Genomic DNA, 25,985 nt, shown 5'->3' with positions numbered 1-25,985 from the left:
GGTTTCACTATCCTTGTAGGGACCAGAAATCCTCACAAGTATAGTAAAACAAGAAAAATTGGGGACTTTTCAACAGTCTTCCCCAAAAGGAAAAAGGCTATTTTAGGCTTAGGGGTTAGGTTTAGGGTTACAATTAGGGTTAGGTTTAGAATTAGGGTTAGGGGGTAGGCTAAGGGTTAGGAGTTAGGGTCTGGTTTAGGATTAGGGGTTTGGGCTAAGGCTAGGGTTAGGATTAAGGTTAGGTTAGGGTTAGGTTTAGGGGTTAGTGAAAATAGGATTTTGAATGGGAGTCAATTGTTTGGTAGTGCATATGTGGGGGTGTGTGTGTGTGTAAGATAGAGAGAGGGAGTACTGCAGTATTGGCTCCTATCATTCCTTGAAAGTTTGTGTGACCATTGCGTTCAGAACAGGTGCATCTTCTAACATTGTGTAGCTGGTCCGCACTCGAAAGGAGATTCAAGGTTTCTTTTTAGTATTAATTTCATTCAGGGGTAGGTAGATAGACAAATGTTTTGGCCTGTTTCGCGTGTGTCATGTATGTGTGTGCATCTGAGAGAGAGAGAGAGTAATTTAAGTTTTACACATTAAAATGGTCAAACTGTTACTTGTTACTTGTTGTATTGGGAGTGTTGATGTTTCATCAAAATAAGGACGCAAGGGTTAAGTTACACTTGGAGTCATAGGAAACCATTATTTTATCTTAAAGACACACCCATCTTTATGACTGACTTTGAAAGAGTAGGACAACCTTGACATTCCCTCACACAAGCTGTGTGTCGCCTCCGGGAGATAGTCATTTCCCTCTCCATGTGAATAGGAGGAGCCTTTAGTTTTAGAGGACACGACTTCAAGTCCAGGTGCTGAGGAGAGGGAAAGAGCGAGAGGGGTGGTGTGGTTTATGCAGGTAAACACTAGTAATCTCGACCACAGAGAGGCAAGTGCGGAGTTTAGCCCACACCCAGCACGCTTGCGGACACCGTACCGATCCACCTGTGTTGCTGTATCTTCCGTTTCAGCAACCCGCGGGTGGGAAGCAGCCAATGCCAATGCTCTCTCGACTGTGGACCGTGCTCGCGGGTCAGAGGATGCGTAAAAATGCTTAGTAACTGGAATAGCAGGTGCTGGAAGAAGGGCGTCCGACTGTCAACACGTCTAAACTGTGCGCATAGCGCCGAGCGCTGATGTTCAAACCATGGAGAAACAAGCTCTTGCAACGGCTCTGAGCTTGTCCATGAGCGTTGTCTCTTTACTCTTGCTGGTCACCGCTATCTTCACCGACCATTGGTACGAGACAGACACCAGAAGGCATAAGGAGAACTGCGACGAGTATGGGTCGGATTCTAACGACCAGAAAAACAGGGAGATGCCAATATACCATTTGCCTCTTGTGGACAACGGTAACTCCAAACGGAACGTGGCGCTTATGAAGCCGATTCACGTCGGGAGTAGAGAGGAGGAATTGCTTGAGAACTGGAGGGCGATACTGGGGATGGGGATTCTTGAGACGGAATGTGGGCGCCCGTTGTTCTCCACATATTCTGGACTGTGGAGAAAATGCTACTTTCAAGGCATGGACCGAGATATCGATAAACTCATATCAAAGGGTAAGTTTTAATGTGCACACTAAAAAGTGTGAGAAAAGAAAAACAGTTGTGAAATTTGCTGTCAATGATCCGTGACTATTAGACAAGGACTGTTTTGCATTCCTTTAATCGAGGTAGCTCCATCTGTGGTGATGATTCTGCATACGTGCATTGCGTCAAAACAAGGTTTATGAGGGCTCATGCACAAGGACTCATGATTATACACGCCCAAACTAATTTTCAGGAACATGAATTGCCATTTCAAACTCATTGCCAAAGCTTGCTTTAGTAGTCTATTATTATTTCTATAATTGTCGCATCATGATGAGGGTGCTGGGAAATTATAGCCTAATGATTTAGGTTATTAATAGGTTAATTTATGAAGAACATTTTTACATTTATTTCCCCACAGTGGTAATCGTTGTAGACTGGCCTTGGAAATGTTTGTTTATGTTGTTATCCCAGTCAAATCGTCAATAGAGCCATCCATAGGGCTACAAAAGCCAAAAATGTTGATTGACTACACTTAGGGAAAAAAAGGTTCCAAGAGAGTTCTTTGGCTGCACCCATAGGAGAACCCTTTTTGATTCCAGTTAAACCCTTTTTGGTTCCAGGTAGAACCATTTTGGGTTCCATGTAAAACCCTCTGTGGAAAGGGTTCTACATGGAACCCAAAATGGTTTTACTTGGAAGCAAAAGGGTTCTACCTGGAAGGGACAGATAGCACCTTTTTTTTACCCACAAAAAAACATTTTTTATTCTACAGGGAAGTGTTCAACATGGAATCCTACAGGGTTCTTCAGAATAATCTCTATGGAAAACAGGGATCTAAAAGGTTTATTTGATTGAAAGTGTTCTACCTACAACCATAAAGGCTTCCCCTTCAGGGAAACGCCAGAATAAACCTTTTCTAAAACTGATACAGTGAATTCATGCCCAATGTGCTGAAGTTCAAGTCCCTACAAAGTCTTTTTAAGGTTGAAACTCAAAAGGTCGATCGGGATGAAATTTCCCCACGGTGTACAGTCCATCAAGATTAATGTCGCCCTGATTAAGCCAGGGGCTAAATGTCACCGAAACCCACTTGCCACCTTGCATTTAAAACAGATAAGGTGTCATGTGAAGGATCTCAAGCTTCAACACCTACCCTTTGATTTCTGTCAATGTTGATTTCATTTGATACCTGCTTCAACCTGTGAAGGATTGTGCCCATACACTCTTAGAAAAAAGGGTTCCAAAAGTGTTCTTTGCGGAAGGATAGGGTTATACCAAGAACCGTTTTGATCAGAAGAAGGGTTCTTTGTAAGGCGAAGGGTTCTACTTAGAACTTTTAACATCCTAAAAAACGTTTTTGTAAGAAAGGGTTCTTTTGATGATTCTTTGGAAGGCAAGAAGGGTTCTACATAGAACCACATATACAATGCATTAGGAAAGTATTCAGACCCCTTGACTTTGTCCATGTTACAGCCTAGAAATTTTTGCAAATGTATAAAAAAATATATTTTCAGGTGTCTCCAGAGTAGAGGTCGACCGATTAATCGGAATAGCCGATTAATTAGGGCCGATTTCAAGTTTTCATTACAATCTGTAATCGGCATTTTTGGACAACGATTATGGCCGATTACATTGCTCTCCACGAGGAGACTGCTTGGCAGGCTGACTACCTGTTGTGCGAGTGCAGCAAGGAGCTAAGGTAAGGTGCTAGCTAGCATTAAACTTATCTTATAGAAAACAATCAATCTTAACATAATCATTAGTTAACTACACATGGTTGATGATATTACTAGTTTATCTAGCTTGTCCTGCGTTGCATATAATCGATGCGGTGCCTGTTAATTTTTTTATTGAATCACAGCCTACTTCGCCAAACGGGTGATGATTTAACAAGCGCATTCGCGAAAAAAGCACTGTCATTGCACCAATGTGTACCTAGCCATAAACATCAACGCCTTTCTTAAAATCAATACACAAGTATATATTTTTAAACCTGCATATTTAGTTAATATTGCCTGCTAACATGAATTTCTTTAAACTAGAGAAATTGTCTCACTTTTCTTGCGTTCCGTGCAAGCAGTCAGGGTATATGCAGCAGTTTGGGCTGCCTGGCTCATTGCGAACTGTGTGAAGACCATTTCTTCACAAGCGCATTTGCGAAAAAAGCACAATCGTTGCACAAATGTACCTAACCATAAACATCAATGCCTTTCTTAAAATAAATACACAGAAGTATATATTTTTTTACCTGCATATTTAGTTAAAAGAAATTCATGTTAGCAGGCAATATTATCTAGGGAAATTGTGTCGCTTCTCTTGCGTTGTAATTTGCCAGAATTTTACATAATTATGACATAACATTGAAGGTTGTACAATGTAACAGCAATATTATGGCTTATGGATGCCACCCGTTAGATAAAATACGGGACGGTTCCGTATTTCACTGAAAGAATAAACATTTTCTTTTCGAAATGATAGTTTCCGGATTTTACCATATTAATGACCTAAGGCTCGTATTTCTGTGTGTTATTATATATAATTAAGTCTATGATTTGATAAAGCAGTGTGACTGAGCGGTGGTAGGCATCAGCAGGCTCGTAAGCATTCATTCAAACAGCACTTTCCTGCGTTTGCCAGCAGCTCTTCGCAATGCTTCAAGCATTGCGCTGTTTATGACTTCAAGCCTATCAACTCCAGAGATTAGGCTGGCAATACTAAAGTACCTATTAGAACATCCAATAGTCATAGGTATATGAAATACAAATGGTATAGAGAGAAATAGTCCTATAATAACTACAACCTAAAACTTCTTACCTGGGAATATTGAAGAATCATGTTAAAAGGAATCACCAGCTTTCAAATGTTCTCATGTTCTGAGCAAGGAACTTAACATGTTACATTATTTATTTGAGACTAAATTGATTTTATTGATGTCTTATATTAAGTAAAAATAAAAGTGTTCATTGTTCATTCAGTATTGTCTATATTACAGATATATATATAAATATCGGCCAATTAATCGGTATCGGTATCGGCGTTGAAATATCATAAACGGTCGACCTCTACTCCAGAGATGTTAGATCGGGTTCAAGTCCAGGCTCTGGCTGGGCCACTCAAGGACATTCAGAGACTTGCCCCGAAGCCACTCATGCGTTGTCTTGACTGTGTGCTTGGGGTCTTTGTCCTGTTGGAAGGTGAACATTCACCCCAGTCTGAGGTCCTGAGCACTCTGGAGCAGGTTTTCATCAAGGATCTCTCTGTACTTTGCTTCGTTAATTTTTCCCTCGATCCTGACTAGTCTCCCAGTCCCTGCCACTGAAAACATCCCCACAGCATGATCCTGCCACCATCATGCTTCACTGTAGGGATGGTGCCAGGTTTCCTCCAGATGTGACGCTTGGCATTCAGGCCAAAGAGTTCAATCTTGGTTTCATCAGACCAGAGAATCTTGTATCTCATGGTCTGAGAGTCCTTTACGTGCCTTTTTGGCAAACTCCAAGCGGGCTATCATGTGCCTTTTACTGAAGAGTGGCTTCTGTCTGGCCACTCTACCATAAAGGCCTGATTGGTGGAGTGCTGCAGAGATGGTTGTCCTTCTGGAAGGTTCTCCCATCTCCACAGAGGAACTCTGGAGCTGTGTCAGAGTGACCATCGGGTTCTTGGTCACCTCCCTGACCAAGGCCCTTCTCCTCGATTGCTCAGTTTCGCCAGGCAGCCAGCTCTAGGAAGAGTCTTGGTGGTTCCAAATTTACATTTAGGAATGATGGAGGCCAGTGGGTTCTTGGAGAACCCACTTCCTTCAATGCTGCAGAAGTTTTTTGGTACCCTTTCCCAGATCTGTGCCTCGACACAATCCTGTCTCGGACATCTACGAACAATTCCTTCGACCTCAAGGCTTGTTTTTGTTCTGACACGCACATATCAACTGTGGGACCTTTATATAGACATGTGTGTGCTTTTCCAAATCATGTCCAATCAATTGAATTTACCACAGGTGGACTCCAATCAAGTTGTAGAAACATCTCAAGGATGATCAATGGAAACAGGATGCACCTGAGCTAAATTTCGAGTCTCATAGCAAACAGTCGTAATACTTATGCAAATAAGTTTTTATTTATTTATTTTTTACAAATTTGCAAAAAATCCTGTTTTTGCTTTGTCGTTATGGGCTATTGTGTGTAGATTGATGAGGAAAACAATTCATGTAATCCATTTTAGAATACGGCTGTAGCATATCAAAATGTGGAAAAATGGGAAGGGGTCTGAATACTTTCCAAATGCACTGTATACTGTATATAATATTTCACAGCATGCTCTATTGCAGGGAGATTTTCAGAATTGTTTGTTTTACTGTAATATCTGTGTTTTTGCATGTACATTGATCGCTTGATAAATGTTATGTTACAGAGAGATAAATAACATACCGGTTTCTAAACTAATCCAATCTGTTAGTAATTGGATTTATTTCACCCATTACTGAGATGATTGTTTTAATTTAGATGATTGAAGTTGTCTCAGTATTCAATCTTCCCTACCCTGGCAGTCATTCTGAAAGCAGGTTGCAGATGATTAACACTTGTTGGATATCCTAACTCTGTCTGGATTCCAATAGGAATTACACATCACTTTGCAAGCCAGCGTAATGTGCCTTGCAGGCCTGATGTGGCCTGTAAACCAGGAGATTCCTAACACCACTGTATTAGGGAATAATTAGACTCTCAACAAATGGCCTTGTGATATATGTAAAATATTGTCAGAAATAATTCAATTTTAAAAGCTAATAAGCCTATTGGAACCGTTCATATAGGGTTCTAGGAAGAACCCTCAGAAGATAAAAGGGTTCTCAGTAGAACCCTTTATAGATGGTTCTAGGAAGAACCTTCAGATGATAAAATGGTTAGAGGGCTCTAGGCAGAACCTTTCACAGAGAGTTCTCGGTAGAACCCTACATGGAGGGTTCTAAATAGAACTCTCCGCAAAGGGTTCTATTCAGCACCAAAAAGGGTTCCCCATGGGGACAAACCAAAGAACCCTGTACTGTATGGTTCTACTTAGCACCTATTTTTCTAAGTGTGTAGACTAAGGCTACTCAACCTCATACCAAAGGAGTTGCCTCTTAGACCTTCTTGGACCTAAATGGCAGCATAATGTCTCAATGAGCATATTATTTACACAGTGGCTGCATCTCAAATGGCATCTTATTTCCTGTAGTGCACTTATTTTGACCAGGGCACATAGAGCAATAGTCAAAAGTAGTGCACTATACATTCTTAGAAAAAAAAGGTGCGATCTAGAACCTAAAAGGGTTCTTCGGCTGTCCCCATAGGAGAAACCGTTGAAGAACCCTTTTTGGTTCCAGGTAGAACCTTTTTGGGTTCCCTTAAAAAACATTTCCACAGAGGGTTCTACATGGAACCCAAAAGGGTTCTACTTGGAACCAAAAAGGGTTCTAACCAGGCTCCTAGTGTTCTGTCTGGCGCGTGAAGTCACGTGCTCTGCTGGTTGGCTACTGCGAAGCAACCTAGTGGTGCCAAAAGCCCTAGAAAACCTATGTAAATTACGATTGTTATTATGGTCAAGTTCGATCCCCACAGTGAATTATTTAAGAGTTCGCTACAAATTGAGATATTTAATTAAATAGTGATCCAGTCTGACTACTACACAGGACCACATGCTGACACAGACCAATCACGGGCTACGAGGAGGCTCCCAGTCGACTCTCTCAGGCAGGATGAAAACGACTACATCGACCATGATCCAAATCATGTGTATGTGACAAATAAAATTTGATTTGACCATGATCCTTTGCTAGTTACAGCCACTTTCACTATGATCCTTAGTGCCATTCAGCCCCATTTAGCAATAGGGCATGCTTAAAATTAACATACTTCCGGCTTCATGTGCCAATCGGGAGTTTTCCATGGTTTTCCATAGGAATACGTGGATGACGTCAGCGCTATCACTATCTACTGGAACCAAAAAGGGTGCTCTTATGGGGCCAGTCGAAGAATACTTTTTTCTAAGAGTGTATAGGGAATAGGGTGCCATTTGGGACACAGCCAGGGACTGCGAGCAGAGCTACTCATATCTATGCAAAGGCACGGAGTGTTGGCTACTGTAAATAAACAAACAACCTCCCGACTCTCTGAGCGTGAGATGCAGATGCTCGGCTCGCAGCCTCACACGCCTCGCGTTCGCAGTGAGAGACCAAACACAGGTGTCAGCGCTCACTTCAAAGTGCCTGCTCAGATATGCACATGATGATGTTTCATAATGTCTACCAAGTATGAAATGGTAGCGGTTCCCATGCATTATGTAGATGTGGACCACAAGACCTATGAAAGAGCTTTTGAATGTGTGTTAAGATTTGGAATAATTAAAGTGTTTTAAAGAGCATCAGGGCTTCATTCGATGGTAAACTGTAGAGATTTTGTCCCACCAATTCAAGTTGTGGGAGCTCAGCTTGAAATAAGGACAGGCGTTCTCACCAGCGACGTAGGACTCATGGGGCGTCTACTGTACTCTCGAACAAGAAAGAGACAACGTTTTACAGTAGCTCACATACAGAGACACCGTAACAGCAGCACAGGTAACTTGGTAACACTTTATATGTTGCCTTTATAAAGGTACATTTTCTAAATGGCTTATAACAGTTATTTAATCATTTGTAAATGCATCATAAACAAATTGAAAAGGGTACCTTATAAAGGGTTACTGAGCACCCACTATGTGAACCTGTCTAAACCTGTCCAGTTTGGAAAAAGAACAACGTAAGCAACAGCACAGGCCAAGTTAAATGAATTTGTCCTGCATATAGTTGATTACTATACCAATTCAACTCTACAGAAGACCTAGGCCTACCATGTGTGTAAGGGAAACTGGACAACCCAAGTCATAGGTTGCTTCGAAGCCAAGTAAATGTTAAAGTGTTTACCCTTTTCCAACCAAGTGAGCCATTGCATGGAAATACAAGAGCTCTCTCAAATGTCACAGTTTGAGGCAGTTTAATGAGGGTTAAAAAAAGATTGAGTATTGCAATGGCCCTTTACAATGCGACCTGACACATCAAATTTATAACACTGTTATAAGCATGCCCTGTATAATATGCAATGCCTGGTTTATGACACAAAGGCTTTTGTTAACCATCAGTGACATAAAGCTGTTATGAAATTAAACGTTAAATGAAACTTTTATACAGTACATGATTATAAACCATTATAATATGGCATTATGCCATATACAGTACCAGTCAAAAGTTTGGACACACCTATTCATTCAAGGGTTTTTCTTTATTTTTACTATTTTCTACATTGTAGAATAATAGTGAAGACATAAAAACAATGAAATAACACATATGGAATCATGTAGTAACCAAAACAGTGTTAAACATATATTTTATATTGTCACATCCTGACCTTAGTTATCTATGTTTTCTTTATTATTTTGGTTAGGTCAGGGTGTGACCAGGGTGGGTATGCTGGTTTTGTATTGTCTAGGGTTTTTTGTAGTCTAGGTATATGTAGGTCTATGGTGGCCTGAATTGGTTCCCAATCAGAGGCAGCTGTTTATCGTTGTCTCTGATTGGGGATCATATTTAGGTTGCCATTTTCCCTTTTGGTTTTGTGGGTTCTTGATCTATGTTTAGTTGCCTGTCTGCACTATACATATTACCTTCACTTTTCGTTTGTTATTTTTTTTTTTTTCAGTGTTCGTTCTTTTAATGAAGAAGAATGTACGCTTACTACACTGCGCCTTGGTCTCCTCCTTACGACGGCCGTGACATATATTGAGATTCTTCAAAGTAGCCACCCTTTTCCTTGATGACAGCTTTGCACACTCTTGGCATTCTCTCAACCAGCTTCATGAGGAATGGTTTTCTAACAATCTTGAAGGAGTTCCCACATATGCTGAGAACTTGTTGGCTGCTTTTCCTTCACTCTGTGATCCAGGTCGGGTGATTGTGGAGGCCAGGTCATCTGATGCAGCACTCCATCACTCTCCTTGGTCAAATAGCCCTTACCCAGCCTGGAGATGTGTTTGGGGTCATTGTTCTGTGGGAAAAACAAATGATAGTCCCACTAAGCGCAAGCGAGATGGAATGGTGTATCGCTGCAGAATGCTGTGGTCGCCATGCTGGTTAAGTGTGCCTTGAATTCTAAATAAATCTCTGACAGTGTCACCAGCAAAGCACCCCCACACATCACACCTCCTCCTCCATGCTTCACGGTGGGAACAACACATGCGGAGATCATTCATTCATCTACTATAAATCTCACAAAGACACAGCAGTTGGAACCAAAAATCTCACATTTGGACTCATCAGACCAAAGGACAGACTTCCACCAGTCTAATGTCCATTTCTCGTGTTTCTTGGCCCAAGCAAGTCTCTTCTTTTTATTGGTGTTCTTTAGTAGTGGTTTCTTTGCAGCAATTCGACCATGAAGGCCTGATTCACGCAGTCTCCTCTGAACAGTTGATGTTGAGATGTGTCTGTTACTTGAACTGTGTGAAGCATTTATTTGGACTGCAATCTGAAGTGCAGTTAATCTCAATAGGGGGTGCTGTTTACACTTTGAAGATTTTTCGTTCCCAGATTAAACTGCCTCGTACTCAATTCTTGCTCGTACAATATGCATATTATTATTACTATTGGATAGAAAACACTCTCTAGTTTCTAAAACCGTTTGAATTATTTCTCTGAGTGAAACAGAACTCATTCTACAGCACACTTCCTGTCAAGAAGTGAGATTTCTGAAATTGAGGTCTCTGTTCCAGGGTCGGTTTATAAATTCCCTTATAAGCTATGGGGCTACATGCACTGCATACGCCTTCCCCTAGATGTCAGTAAGCGGTGAGACTTTGAATGGAGCGGATAGCACCATCTGGGGGAGTATAAAACCTCTTGGAACGGAAGTACCGACCTTTTCGACGAGGCGCCTGACGCATGAGGGAGACCGGCATGGCTTCTTCAAAAGCTTTCGGTTTAGCAGTTCTATATCTCCGGCTCTGATTTAATTTGTTTTTTGTCTTAAAAACTTCATAAGGTAGTTAATTTAAACCGACTTATAGCAGTTTATAGCAGTTTATTGCGATTTTCTGGAGTTTCTTTGTCAGGCGTTATCACGAGTTGGGCACCTCTCCGGTACATCGGCGTTAGCAGCTAATTTCTACAGGAGTAGAGGACATCTTTCAACCAAAAGACAATTGTTCTGGACAAAGGACCACTTGCCCAAGATTCTGATGGAAGATCATCTCCAAAATAAGAGCTATTTATGATGTTAATTCGTATATCTGTGGAAAGATGTAAAATTATTAGTCCGCCATGATTTAGGCATGGTCTCGCTGTAACGCACGCTGAATGTCGAGTAACGTTAATTTTAAAAATCTAACACAGCGGTTGCATTAAGAACTAATGTGTCTTTCATTTGCTGTCAACCTGTATTTTTTAGTCAAGTTTACGATTAGTTATCGATTAGATTAGGTGCCTCTCCAAGATGGCGCCGGCCAGATTGCCTGAAATGTTGCTACTAATCACTTGTATAACCACGATTTGTGCTGCTAAATATGCACATTTCGAACAAACCTATATGCATTGTGTAATATGATGTTACAGGACTGTCATCTGATAAAAAAAAAAAATTATATATCTTTTGCTGGTGATTTTACGATCGCTAACCTTTGCTACTGGTAAACGGCTTGTGTTTCCGGCTATTGTGGTAAGCTAATATAATGCTAAATTGTGTTTTCGCTGTAAACACTTAAAAAATCTGAAATATTGGCTGGATTCACAAGATGTTGGTCTTTCATTTGCTGTACGCTGTGTTTTTTCATAAATGTTTTATGATGAGTATTTCGGTATTTGACGTTGGTCTCTGTAATTATTCTGGCTGCTTCGGCACTATTTCAGATTGCAGCTGCAATGTAGAACTGTGATTTATACCTGAAATATGCACATTTTTCTAAAAACATATGCTATACAATAAATATGTTATCAGACTGCATCTGATGAAGTTGTTTCTTGGTTAGTGGCTATATATATCTTTATTTGGTCGAAATTGTGATAGCTACCTATGCAGGAAAAAAATGGTGGGAAAAAAATTTGTGTCTTTTGCTATCGTGGTTAGCTAATAGATTTACATATTGTGTCTTCCCTGTAAACATTTTAAAATCAGAAATGATGGCTGGATTCACAAGATGTGTATCTTTCATCTGGTGTCTTGGACTTGTGATTTAATGATATTTAGATGCTAGTATTTACTTGTGACGCTATGCTAGGGCTACTAGTCAGCTTTTTTACTGTGGGGGGTGCTCCCGGATCCGGGATTGGGACCAATTAGAAGTTAACTCTAATGAACATCCTCAGCAGCAGAGGTAACTCTGGGTCTTCCAGTCCTGTGGCGGTCCTCATGAGAGCCAGTTTCATCATAGAGCTTGATGGTTTTTGCGACTGCACTTGAAGAAACTTTCGAAGTTTTTGAAATGTTACGTATTGACTGACCTTCATGTCTTAAAGTAATGATGGATTGTCGTTTCTCTTTGCTTATTTGACCTGTTCTTGCCATAATATGGACTTGGTCTTTTACCAAATAAGGCTATCTTCTGTATTAGAGGTCGACCGATTATGATTTTTCAACGCCAATACCGGTACCGATTATTGGAGGACCAAAAAAAGCCGATGCCGATTTTTATTTATTTATTTGTAATAGTGACAATTACAACAATACTGAATGAACACTTATTTTAACTTAATATAATACATCAATAAAATCAATTTAGCCTCAAATAAATAATGAAACATGTTCAATTTGGTTTAAATAATGCAAAAACAAAGTGTTGGAGAAGAAAGTAAAAGTGCAATATGTGCCGTGTAAGAAAGCTAACATTTAAGTTCCTTGCTCAGAACATGAGAATATATGAAAGCTGGTGGTTCCTTTTAACATGAGTCTTCAATATTCCCAGGTAATACGTTTGAGGTTGTAGTTATTCTAGGAATTATAGGACTATTTCTCTCTATACCATTTGTATTTCATATACCTTTGACTATTGGATGTTCTTATAGGTATTTTAGTATTGCCAGTGTAACAGTATAGCTTCCGTCCCTCTCCTCGCCCCTACCTGGGCTCGAACCAGGAACACATCGACAACAGCCACCCTCGAAGCATCGTTACCCATCACTCCACAAATGCCGCAGCCCTTGCAGAGCAAGGGGAACAACTACTCCAAGTCTCAGAGCGAGTGACGTCACCAATTGAAACGCTATTAGCTCGCACCCCGCTAACTAGCTAGCCATTTCACATCGGTTACACCAGCCTAATCTCGGGAGTTGATAGGCTTGAAGTCATAAACAGCTCAATGCTTGAAGCATTGCAAAGAGCTGCTGGCAAAACGCACGAAAGTGCTGTTTGAATGAATGCTTACGAGCCTGCTGCTGCCTACCATCGCTCAGTCAGACTGCTCTATCAAATATCAAATCATAGACTTAATTATAACATAATAACACACAGAAATACGAGCCTTTGGTCATTAATATGGTCGAATCCGGAAACTATCATTTCGAAAACAAAACGTTTATTCTTTCAGTGAAATACGGAACCGTTCCGTATTTTATCTAACGGATGGCATCCCTAAGTCTAAATATTGCTGTTACATTGCACAACCTTCAATGTTACGTCATAATTATGTACAATTCTGGCAAATTAATTACAGTCTTTGTTAGGAATAAATGGACTTCACACAGTTCGCAACGAGCCAGGCGGCCCAAACTGCTGCATATACCCTGACTGCTTGCACGGAACGCAAGAGAAGTGACACAATTTCCCGAATTATAAGAAATTCATGTTAGAAGGCAATATTAACTAAATATGCAGGTTTAAAAAGATATACTTGTGTATTACCCTCTCCGAGCTGGGCATCTCCGGCGCGGCCCACGCTTGGATTGCGTCCTACCTGACAGGTCGCTCCTACCAGGTGGCGTGGCGAGAATCTGTCTCCGCACCACGTGCTCTCACCACTGGTGTCCCCCAGGGCTCTGTTCTAGGCCTCTCCTATTCTCGCTATACACAAGTCACTTGGCTCTGTCATATCCTCACATGGTTCTCCTATCATTGCTATGCAGACGACACACAATTAATCTTCTCCTTTCCCCTCTGATACAGGTGGTGAATCGCATCTCTGCATGTCTGGCAGACATATCAGTGTGGATGACGGATCACCACCTCAAGCTGAACCTCGGCAAGACGGAGCTGCTCTTCTCCCGGGGAAGGCATGCCCGTTCCATGATCTCGCATCAGGTTGACAACTCCATTGTGTCCTCCTCCCAGAGTGCTAAGAACTTGGCGTGATCCTGGACAACACCTGTCGTTCTCAACTAACATCAAGGCGGTGACCCGTTCCTGTAGGTTCATGCTCTACAACATTCGCAGAGTACGACCCTGCCTCACGCAGGAACGGCGGCAGGTCCTAATCCAGGCACTTGTCATCTCCCGTTGGATTACTGCAACTCGCTGTTGGCTGGGCTCCCTGCCTGTGCCATTAAACCCTACAACTCATCCAGAACGCCGCAGCCCGTCTGGTGTTCACCTTCCAAGTTTCTCTCACGTCACCGCTCCTCCGCTCTCTCACTGGCTTCCAGTTTGAAGCTCGCATCCGTTACAAGACATGGTGCTTGCCTACGGAGCTGTGAGGGGGAACGGCACCTCGTACCTTCAGGCTCTGATCAGGCCTACACCAAACAAGGGCACTGCGTTCATCCACCTCTGGCCTGCTCGCCTCCCTACCTCTTGAGGAAGTACAGTTCCCGGCTCAGCCCAGTCAAAACTGTTCGCGTGCTCTGGCCCCAATGTAAACAAACTCCCTCACGACGCCAGGTCAGCGGAGTCAATCACACCTTCCGGAGACACCTGAACCCCACCTCTTTAAGGAATACCTAGGATAGGATAAAGTATCTTCTAACCCCCCCCTTAAAAGAGTTAGATGCACTATTGTAAAGTGGTTGTTCCACTGGATATCATAAGGTGAATGCACAATTTGTAAGTCGCTCTGGATAAGAGCGTCTGCTAAATGACTTAATGTAAATGTATTGATTTTAAGAAAGGCATTGATGTTTATTGTTAGGTACATTGGTGCAAGAACAGTGCTTTTTTTCGCAAATGCGCTTGTTAATCATCCCCCTATTGTCGAAGTAGGCTTTGATTCAATGAGAAATTAACAGGCTCTCAGCATCGATTATATGCAACGCAGGACACGCTAGATAAACTAGTAATATCATCAACCATGTGTAGTTAACTAGTGATTATGTTAAGATTGATTGTTTTTATAAGATAAGTTTAATGCTAGCTAGCAACTTACCTTGGCTTCTTGCTGCCCTCGCGTAACAGGTAGTCAGCCTGCCACGCAGGCTCCTCGTGGAGTGCAATGTAAGGCAGGTGGTTAGAGCGTTGGACTAGTAACCAGAAGGTTGCAAAAACGAATCCCCGAGCTGACAAGGTAAAAATCTGCCGTTCTGCCCCTGAACAAGGCCTAGACCGTCAATGAAAATAGGAATGTGTTCTTAACTGACTTGCCTAGTTAAATAAATAAAAAATCTGCCAAATCGGTGTCCAAAAATACTGATTTCCGATTGTTATGAAAACTTGAAATCGGCCCTAATTAATCGGCCATTCCGATTATTCGGTCAACCTCTATTCTGTATACCACCTCTACCTTGTCACAACACAACTGATTGGCTTAAACGCATTAAGAAGGAAAGAAATTCCACAAATTACCTTTAAACAAGGCACGCCAATTTGGTATTTTATTAGGATCCCTATTAGCTGTTGCAAAAGAAGCAGCTACTCTTCCTGAAGTCCACACAAAACATTTAACATGGCATAATACAGAACATTAATAGACAAGAACAGCTCAAGGACAGAACTACATACATTTAAAACAAGGCACACGTAGCCTACATATTAATGCATACACACAAACTATCTAGGTCAAATAGAGGAGAGGCGTTGTGCTGTGAGGTGTTGCTTTATCTGTTTTTTAAATCAGGTTTGCTGTTTATTTGAGCAACAATAGATGGAACAGAGTTCCATGCAATAATGGCTCTATATAATACTGTACGCTTTCTTGAATTTGTTCTGGATTTGGGGACTGTGAAAAGACCCCTGGTGGCATGTCTGGTGGGGTAAGTGTGTGTGTCAGAGCTGTGTGTAAGTTGACTATGCAAACAATTTGGAATTTTCAACACAATGTTTCTTATAAAAAGAAGAAGTGATGCAGTCAGTCTCTCCTCAACTCTTATCCAAGAGAGACTGGTATGCATAGTATTTATATCAGCCCTTTGATTACAATGAAGAGCAAGACGTGCCTCTCTGTTCTGGGCCAGCTGCAGCTTAACTATGTCTTTCCTTGCAGCACTGGACCACACAACTGGACAATAATTATGATTAGACAAAACTAGAGCCTGCAGAACTTGCTTTTTGGAGTGTAGTGTCAAAAAAGCAGAGCATCTCTTTATTACAGACAGACCTCTCTCCATCTTTACAACCATTGAATCTTTATGTTTTGACCATGACAGTTTACAATCTAAGGTAACGCCAAGTAATTTAGTCTCCTCAAATTGTTCAACAGCCACACCATTCATTACCAGATTCAGCTGAGGTCTAGAACCTAGGGAATGATGCTCTTAGTTTTAGAGATGTTCTGACTTTATTATCTGTGGTTGAATCATCAGCATACATGGACACATATGTTGTGTTTAATGCCAGTGGCAGGTCATTGGTAAAAAATAGAAAAGAGTAGAGGGCCTAGAGAGCTTCCCTGCAGTACACCACACTTTACATGTTTGGCATTAGAGCTTCCATTAAAGAAAACCCTTTGAGTTCTATTAGATAGATAGCTCTGAATCCACGATATGGCAGAGATTGAAAAGCCATAACACATGCGTTTTTTCAACAACAGGTTATGGTCAATAATATCAAAGGGTGCACTGAAATCTAACAGTACAGCTCTCACAATCTTCTTACTATCAATTTTTTTCAACCAATCATCAGTCATTTGTGTCAGTGCAGTACATGTTGAGTGCCCTTCTCTATAAGCATGCTAAAACTATGTTGTTAATTTGTTTACAGAGGAATATTTGGTCAAACACAATTTTTCCAACAGTTTGCTAAGAGCCGGGTGCAAACTTATAGGTCTGCTGTTAGAACCAGTAAGGGCCACTTTACCACTATTGGGTAGCAGAATAACTTTGGCTTCCCTCCAGGCCTGAGGGCAAAGACTTTCCCCGACGCTCAGATTAAATATATGACAGATAGGAGTGGCTTTAGAGTCAGCTACCATCCTCAGTAGCTTTCCATCTAAGTTGTCAATGCCAGGAGGTTTGCCATTATTGATCGATAACAATATTTTTTCCACCTCTCCCACACTAACTTTACAGAATTCAAACTTGCAATGCTTTTCTTTCATTATTAGTTTTTTATGCATGAATACGATGGTTCACTGTTCGTTGAATTGAAATGCATTCCAGGTGACTACCTCATGAAGCTGGTTGAGAGAATGCCAAGAGTGTGCAAAGCTGTCATCAAGGCAAAGGGTGGCTACTTTGAAGAATATAAAATATATTTTTGGGTTACTACATGATTCCATATGTGTTATTTCATAGTTTTGATGTATTCACTATTATTCTACAATGTAGAAAATAATAAAAATAATAAAAGAAACCTTGAATGAGTAGGTGTGTCCACACTTTTGACTGGTACTGTATGTTGTCCTAAGAGTTGTGCAAAGTTGGTAGAATATTATTCACAGCTGTAATGGCTGCCAAAGGTGCTTCCACCGAGTATGAACTCTGAGGTGTGAAGACACATGCAATCAAGACATCTTATTTTGAATTCATTTAGACATTTTTCTCAAACTTTCTTTCAATTTAAATATGTGGAGTAGGTTGTGTAGATATGTAGGTAAAAATCCAGTGTAATCCCTTTTTAAATGTAATTATGGTAACTTCAAGTAAAGATATGCAAGTCGGGCAAAGATTTTACATAACGAAAGTAATGCGTTCTAATGTTAAAACGTAGAGCTTTTTAGTAATCCATTCTCTCCACAGGTATTGCGGACCGATGCACAACTGTCAAGTACCATTTCTCTCAGCCCATTCGGCTTCGAAACATCCCGCTCAACCTGACGAGAACCATTCAGCAAGATGAATGGCATCTCTTACGTAAGTATTGCTGACTGAACGTCCCACAACCACCTGCAATAAAACCGCTTGCATGGCTAGCAGTTTTTTATAGAGAGAAATAGTAATTGTGTCTTTATGTAGGAACTAAAGGAGGCTAACTGCACCATGGATCGTTGGGCAAAGCCTATGGGGAAATGTATGGTTTTTTTTGGAGGGGGGGTTGGATAAATGTAAAAAATAAGGTCTGTGGTATAATGAGATCTTATATGTTTCCTTCTATGAGATAATCTTCCTCAGCTAATGTGACTTTGTGAATTTTTAAGCATTTATGTAATCAAAACAAGCACACAAAGCACATAAATACTTTATAATTCATAAAGGTAATGTAATCTTAATGATATTATCTCATAGAACAAAACATATAAGATCACCTAAGCCTGTGTTAACTTCAGATCTTATTTTCAGTGTTTTTCCTAAAATCCCACTCCTTCCCCATTCATTTCCCCCATTTGCCCAAACAAACCAGAGGTAGAAAATGCTATCTCATTTCCGGCTGGGTCTGAGCAAAAAGTCTTTTGAACAATGGATAGATGGCCTTGGTGTGGTGTGAGACGTTTGATTCCAGGTGCCCCACAACTGATGTGCGGTGGGATAGTCTGACGTCTGTCACGAGTAGTGTTCGGGTCCTTTAAGATGAGCTTTTCCAGGTAGTGGTTGGTGCAAAAACTTAGCGATCCGAACTTTCATCTTACGGATTTGGGGCAAATTTCTACCACCATCTTTGCTCAAACAATATCATTTTATTCCTACCCATATTATTTCCATTATTTATTGGGGAATATTTTTACTGTTCTTGCTCTTCCCATCCCTTGTATTGTGTGTTTTTTAAAAATAAATATTGACATGTTTTGTATGGGTGTTTTTTTAAATATGTTTTTCAATGCTTCATACAGTACTGCAGACTAAAGGTTCCGTCTGTTGTGTCTAGGTTTGATAATGAAATAACAGTGGAGGTCCAAATCCCAGTGCTCCATATTCATTTGGCTTCATGCTGTGGAACTTTTAGAACCTTCAGAACACCCTAGTGATCTCATCAGACATCCATGATCTGTAATAAGGCTACTACTGTACCCACATGCTGAATATGTTAAGTTAACCTTTCGAAGCTAGTATCCCTACTCCAATGTCCAACCCCTGATGAGTGGATTACTACATGGTTATAGAAAATGTTCACGGGGAGGAAGTAAATGTCAGCTCGTACAAGGAAAACATATTAACTCCACACAGTCTTATTATTACTGCACAACTAGTCTGAGGAAGAACATTCATCAAAGTCAATATACGATTGTTTTTTTATCTGCATCCCAAATGGCACCCTGTTCCCTATTAAGTGCATACGGTGTTATTTGGGACGCCGACGTTGTTTTTCCTGCTCGAGTTTGATCCCGTGTTATAGAATTCCGCAACTCGATCTGACAAATGTCTGAGATGCAGAGCAGGCCTAAACGTATCGGACATGTGATTTATGATCAATGGGTCAAAATGTTGTTACAGTATATCATACGTTGCAGGAATTGAATATTTCCATCAACATATCCCATTATAAAACTGTTGTGTGACATAATGCTTGCCATAATGTTTACTGAAAAACAATGCTGTCATGATGCATTAAGGAAATCATTCAAATTCACCTATTTTTAACAGTCGTTGCTGGCCATTTTATGTTATGACAGGCATCGTGTCATTCTTATGACAGGGTTGTAACAAATGTAGGACAGGGGTGATCAAAAGAATAGTATTACCTAACAAAAACGTGTGTTTTTCCCCGTGTTTGTTTGGAGACTGTTGACGGGCAGCACGAGCGGGTTTACCAGGGGGTGGTTGTCATGGAAATGTTGGTGTGTGCACGTGTGCTAATGTTTTCACTTGTATTTGTGCTCTTGTGTGTGTGTGTGTGTGTGTGTGTGTGTACGCTTTGTGTTTGTCTGTGTGTGTGTGCATGTGTGCCTATATGTACGCTTTTGTGTGTGTGTGTGTGTGTGTGTGCGTGCGTGCATGCGTGAGTGCTATGTTTATAATTGTGTGTGTCTCAGATCTGCGGCGAATCACGGCGGGGTTCCTTGGGATGGCGGCTGCCGTTTTGCTGTGTGGCAGCATTGTGGCCACAGTGGGCTTCTTTTGGGAGGAGAGCCTCACCCAGCACGTCTCCGGCCTGCTCTTCCTCATGGCAGGTACAACGCCTGCCAACTACCAACACCCTACCTTTCCTGTGTGTGTGTGTTAGGGCTTTCATTGCCGACGACCTACCTATCCTGTAAGTGTGTGTGTGTGTGTGTGTGTGTGTGTGTGTGTGTGTGTGTGTGTGTGTGTGTGTGTGGTGTGTGTGTGTGTGTGTGGTGTGTGTGTGTGTGTGTGTGTGGTGTGTGTGTGTGTGTGTGTGTGTGTGTTAGAGAGAGAGAGAGAGACAGAGAGAGATATAGAGAGTGTGTGTGGTTCTCTTTCCCTTTCATTGTTGGTTTCTTTGTGGTGGCAGCTTTCAACTTTTGTCTCTCTGTGCCTCTTTTACTGCAGCCTACCTCTATATCTCTATCTTTAGTTTTCTCCCCCTTTCTCTCTCTCTGTCACATCTTCTCCTGCTCCTCCCCTGCGGCGTATGACATCGCCAGAATACTAACCACCGGTCCTGGGATTCATCATTACGCACACCTAGCACTCATCATTACGCGCACCTGTTAATCATTACGATTCACACCTGGACTTCATTACCTTCGTCATTTCCTCCCCTTTATATGTCACTCTCTTATGTCTTCTTACCAATTGGTATTATTCTTGTGTACCTGCGTATAGCCACATGGAATTGTCTCGTTTCTGTTTTTGTTGTTTTATTAAACGTTTCACCTGCACCTGCTTCCCGACAGCTATGTTATTACAGAATACCAACTCAAACTATGGAAGCAGCAGGAAAGTCTGGGAGAGAGGAGAGGAGGAGCTAGATTATTATGAGGGCTTCATGGCTCTGTTTAAATGCATTGTCGATCATCCCGCGGAGGGCAGTGAGTGTTTGCCTCAGCTTCAGCAGGGGAATCAGATGGCTGCTGCGCTCACCTTCCGGACAGTAGCAGCTTCCAGTGGAGAGGTTCCTGTCCAGAGGGCACCCATAATCCCATCTTGCTGTGTCGTGGGTCCAGTGGTTTGGGACGTAGATGTGGACATCCGCCAGGCTCTAGAGAGGGAGCCCGCACCCTGGAATTGTCCTCCCGCGCGCATCTATGTTCCCACAGGGATAAAGGATCTGCTGCTGACCTGGGCACACACAGCTGTTGTCGTTGGACATCCAGGTATTTCTCGCACCATCCACTCCATTGCTGAGAAGTACTGGTGGCCCACCTTGGTGCAGGATGTTACTCGGTATGTCAACTTCTGTTCTGTATGTGCTCAAACCAAGTACCCCCGGAATGCTCCAGCAGGGAAGCTCCTGCCGCTTCCCGTGCCTCAGCAACCTTAGTCACATCTATCCAATGACTTTGTAACCGATCTTCCCCGCTCTGATGTTTTCACCACCATTCTGGTGGTAGTTGATAGATTTTCGAAGTCATGTCGATTAATCCCTCTTCCTGGTCTCCCCATTGCTCTCCAGGTCATTGAAGCACTCTTTCAGCAGGTCTTCCAGCATTATGGCCTTCCGGAGGACATCGTCTTCGACCGTGGCCCCCAATTCACATCATGAGTTTGGAGGGCCTTCTTGGAGAAGCTCGGGGTCACGGTCAGCCTCACTTCCGGGTATTGGCCTCAGTCCAACGTGCAGGTGGAGAGGATGAGCCAGGAGCTGGGGAGGTTCCTGAGGAGTCAGGGTGATTGGGCACGATTCCTTCCCTGGGCAGAGTACGTCCAGATCTCCCTACGTCACTCCTCCACTGGGTTGACCCCCTTCCAGTGTGTTTTGGGTTTCCAGCCAGCACTGGCCCCGTGGACCCTGGGTCAGACCGCGGCTCCTGCGGTAGATGAGTGGTTCCGGCGTGCGGAGGAGGTGTGGAGCGACGCGCACGTGAGACTCCAGCGCGCCTTCCGTCATTAGAAGGAACAGGCAGACTGCCACCGCAGTGAGACTCCTGTGTTCCATCCTGGGGACAACGTCTGGCTCTATCAGGAACATCCCACTTCACCCATCCCGCAAGAAACTGAGCCCCATGGTTTGTGGGGGCCCATGGTTTCAAGGTTCTCCGGAGTGTCAACGAGGGGACGTACAGGTTACAACTACCCAGTCGCTATTGCATCTCTCCCTCTTTCATGTCTCCCTTCTCAGGCCAGTGGTTCCTGGTCCCTTAACTGATACTGTCCCCCACGACACACCTCCACCCCCTTGGACATTGAGGGGGGGTCCGGCATACGCTGTCAGATCTTCAGGTCGTCCCTCTTGGCGGAGTCGTCCTGCGGCTGGAGCCACGTGTCACATCTTATCCTGCTACCCCCCTCCGGCGTACCACTTTGCCAGAATACTAACCACCGGTCCTGGGATTCCTCAATACGCACACCTAGTACTCATCATTACGCGCACCTGTTAATCATTATGATTCACACCTGGACTTCATTACCTTCATAATTTCTTCCCCTTTATATGTCAATCTCTTATGTTTTCTTACCAGTTGGTATTATTCTTGTGTACCAGCGTATAGCCACATGTAATTATCTCGTTTCTGGTTTTTGTTGTTTTATTAAACGTTTCACCTGCACCTGCTTCCCGACTCACAGCTCCGTTATTACACTCTCTCTCTCGTCCAAATCTTCCTCCAAAGTGTTCATCAAACACATACAGTAAAGGCTCTTTTTTTTAGCAGAATTTGTAAATGCCTAATGGACACAGATGCATTCATAATACCTTACAGACAGGTGTTAATATGCATAATAAAACATGCCATAAGCATTCATAATAGCTCATCTCTACAAACAGGAGACTACTTTCTATGGTTGTATGCAAACATTCCTATAACATATTTATAACATTACACAATAGGGCGGCTAATTTTTCATTTCAGTTGTGTTTTAGATTTCCTTTCAACTTGTGTTTTTTATTTATTTATGTTATACTCATTCATTTCCGTTCCATGTGAATGGCAATCCGGATTGGTACTCCATTTGTTTACTTTTAAATGAATAATATATAAAGCCATTGAAGAATACAACTTATAAATGCCTCATGATCTTACTTCAACTGTCTAACCTGTCCTTTGTTGTTATTTTAATCCTGCAATGTCTCTTTAATACAAATCTTGGAAGTTACAATTTGTCCCCTCCAGGGATCTTCTGCACCATCTCCTTGTGCACCTACGCCGCCAGCGTCTCCTATGACCTCTCCCGGAACCCACCCTTCATCTACGGACTGCCCGGCGACGTGGACCATGGCTACGGCTGGTCCATCTTCTGCGCCTGGGTCAGTCTGGGACTGACCGTGGCATCAGGCTGCCTCAGCACCACCTACCCCTTCCTCAGCCAAACCAAGGCCCTGCACTCTAAAACCGCACGGGAGTCCTCAGTATGAGCGGCATGAGCAGTGTGAGAGAATTGAGTGCCCCCTGTAGATTCGGGGGGGGGGGGGGTGAATTGTTGGTGTGGACATTTTGTTGCTGACTGAAAACCAATATAAGAGGAGATGTTTTATTTTTACGAAACCAGAGATGAAAACATAGTGTTTCAGTGAGATGTGGGAATCTTGTTGCTCTTTTGTAGACTCTCGTCATCCTTTATCGAGGTGTTATGCAAGGTGCAGGTGTTATGATGTGTTATTTATGTGTGTTTGTATGTGCACACAGGCAAACTCCCACATACATATGGACCTACACACCCGTACACAAGTACACACACAAATTGTTAGTTCTCTCTCTCTCGTTGTCTCTCTCTCTCTCTCTCTCTCTCCAAGACATGGAGAACAACATGAGAGTGAATAACATGAAACAACGTAAATACCCACACAGGCATACCACACACACATAAAACATATGTGTATATATTACCATATATATGAAAAGGGCATCATTCTTATGGGTGTTAAGGGTGGTTTGGTAAGATTGAATCAAATGGACATTGTATAAAAATACTAGTATCACTTTGAAAGCAAGAACCCTTTTTGTTCAGATGTAAGTGGTATATTTTCAAAACTCTTAAGTACAAAACTCTAAACTGATAACATGTGTAATGGCCCGTATCTTATGTTCAGAACTTTTGACTGTGCATTCATCGGGGTTTCACACATCTTTCACCCCTGAGTCATTAATGCAAAATCAAAGTTTTCCTTAAATACCACAAGCACATATTTTTTTTGTCACCAATACATCAGATAATGATAGGCTCACCATATAGTCATTTGAACTACCACTTTCAATAATTTTTTTCCCCAATCACTTTGGCGCAATTTTCATTAGTATGTGGTACATTTTCGCAAAACAAGCACAAAAATCAAAACAGATCATCACAATCGCTCATGTTTCAAAACTTTAAGCACATTTTCAATTGACTGAGTACGACAAACAAATTCACAAAGTCACTTGTTCACTGCACCAAATCACTTTTTCAAGTTACATACATACATAATCAATCAAATGATCTGCTTTTCAAAATGCAATATTCACTTTACTTTTGATGTGAGTTTCTTGTCATTTGTTAACAATACTATAAACTATCACTTAATCAAACTGCTCAAAACGACTGAACCACAATTATGTACTGCCTAGCTAACATATATAGTTTGATAACTGTTGAACACTGTACATGTCTATATTTTTACCTAAATGTATCAATTTGACATCAATTTATGCTGGAAGTTTTGAAACATGAGCCATTTTCATTATCTGTTTAGATTTTTGTGCTTGGGGTTGTGTACCACATACTTGTGAAAATTGCACCAAAGTGATTGAAGAAAACTGTAATCCACAGCCTATGAGATCCGATGGATTCGATTGGTCATTTCAGTTGTGGCAATCAAATTGTACAAAGTTTTTAGCAAACCCATTAACCAGTCCCTTCCCAAACAGACGAGGCATAATCACTAATAATTTGAAAATGTGCGCCAGACTGTGAGAACAATGCTGACAATGATAGACGAAGGACTACAGGGTTTGTTGCTGACATAGTTGAGGAAAGTCATTTTTCTCGCCCATGGACACAAATGGTGCACAATTCTACATTGGAGTGTGAAAACGGTGGAAACTGGAGGAGATCATGTTGACACCGCTTGAATGGGTGTAAGACTTTTGTGTTGCACCATCATCACAGATATGCTGAGCAGCCAACAGTAAGGGGTGGGGCTCTGAAAGTTAGTTGCTGCCCCATGGAAGTGCCAGCTTTCGCAACGACTCTATCTGACCTGGACGACTTGTAGGGACCTTGAATGGCTTGTGGGGACATTACATGACACGTGTGGACCTTGCAGGTTATGTGTGTTCGACTCAGCGTGCTGTGTCAGAAGCAGAGCAGCATTTCCGAAACAGTACAATGAGCTTCAAGTCTTCTCTATGAATTGTAAATAAAAGATTATCAACAAGAACGTGTGTGGAGAGTTTTATGACATGCCTTATGTTGAGCTTTGTCTCTGTGTGTTACCTGCGTTACGAAGGCCTGCATGATGCTGTTATAATGCATTTTCAAGACCCCCTTATAGTGTCATATAATCGTATCATAATGATCCCTACTAAATGCACCATTTCATGTCAGTTGACAAAACATATTTTATTCTTAAGGTATTATAAAGGATCCTTCATACGCTCATGACAAGGTATTGTCAGTAAATCCATTGTAGCACATCAGAGCATGGTTTAACTACCAGATACCAGAGATCTTGAGCAGTATTGCCATAATCGTCTTTGTTGGGAGCTGGGAGTGGCGCCTACTGGACAGGTGACTTCAACAGGTCCCTCATACAGTTTAGATCCGCCTGCACTCGAGATCACGAGGCGTAAACTACACTCTCTGTCTGACTTGCCACAAACACATTGGTGAAACAAGACACAACAGCCTCTACTGCAGTCCTGAATTCATCTGAGGAGTTCTGGTCCACGTGCACGAATATACATTCTGAGGTGTGTACACAGCACGCAGGAGTCGCTCAAACATCTCAATCTTCTCATGGACCACGATGGAGTAGGTGATGGAGAAGTCTCTCTCCTACACACCCAGGGGTGTCATGACCAACCCTCTGTCTGTAACATAACTTCAACAGTTTTAGGTCACGTCGTGGCAGAATGCCTCAG

The 25,985-nt window shown here is 42.0% G+C and overlaps 1 protein-coding gene across 1 annotated transcript; it reads left to right on the top strand.

Moving 5' to 3' along the window:
* The first annotated feature begins 762 nt into the window (after nt 1-762).
* LOC111960746 (transmembrane protein 178A) lies at nt 763-25,274 on the top strand. The gene is made up of 4 exons (XM_023982950.3): nt 763-1,604; nt 17,671-17,784; nt 19,839-19,976; nt 23,040-25,274. The coding sequence occupies exons 1-4, from the start codon at nt 1,193-1,195 to the stop codon at nt 23,279-23,281; spliced, it is 906 nt and encodes a 301-aa protein (XP_023838718.1). The 5' UTR covers nt 763-1,192; the 3' UTR covers nt 23,282-25,274.
* The last annotated feature ends 711 nt before the right edge of the window (nt 25,275-25,985 follow it).

The sequence above is a fragment of the Salvelinus sp. IW2-2015 genome, linkage group LG1, assembly GCF_002910315.2.
Source record: "Salvelinus sp. IW2-2015 linkage group LG1, ASM291031v2, whole genome shotgun sequence".
Classification (NCBI taxonomy): Eukaryota; Metazoa; Chordata; class Actinopteri; order Salmoniformes; family Salmonidae; genus Salvelinus; species Salvelinus sp. IW2-2015.
The sequence above is the reverse complement of the archived record's forward strand: the minus strand, read 5'-3'. Positions and strand labels throughout refer to the sequence as shown.

Coding starts and splice junctions, on each gene's coding strand:
- LOC111960746 (XM_023982950.3), top strand. CDS start 1,193: ATGGAGAAACAAGCTCTTGCAACGGCTCTGAGCTTGTCCATGAGCGTT. Junction 1,605..17,670: donor CGATAAACTCATATCAAAGG/GTAAGTTTTAAT, acceptor TTCTCTCCACAG/GTATTGCGGACCGATGCACA. Junction 19,977..23,039: donor CCTGCTCTTCCTCATGGCAG/GTACAACGCCTG, acceptor TGTCCCCTCCAG/GGATCTTCTGCACCATCTCC.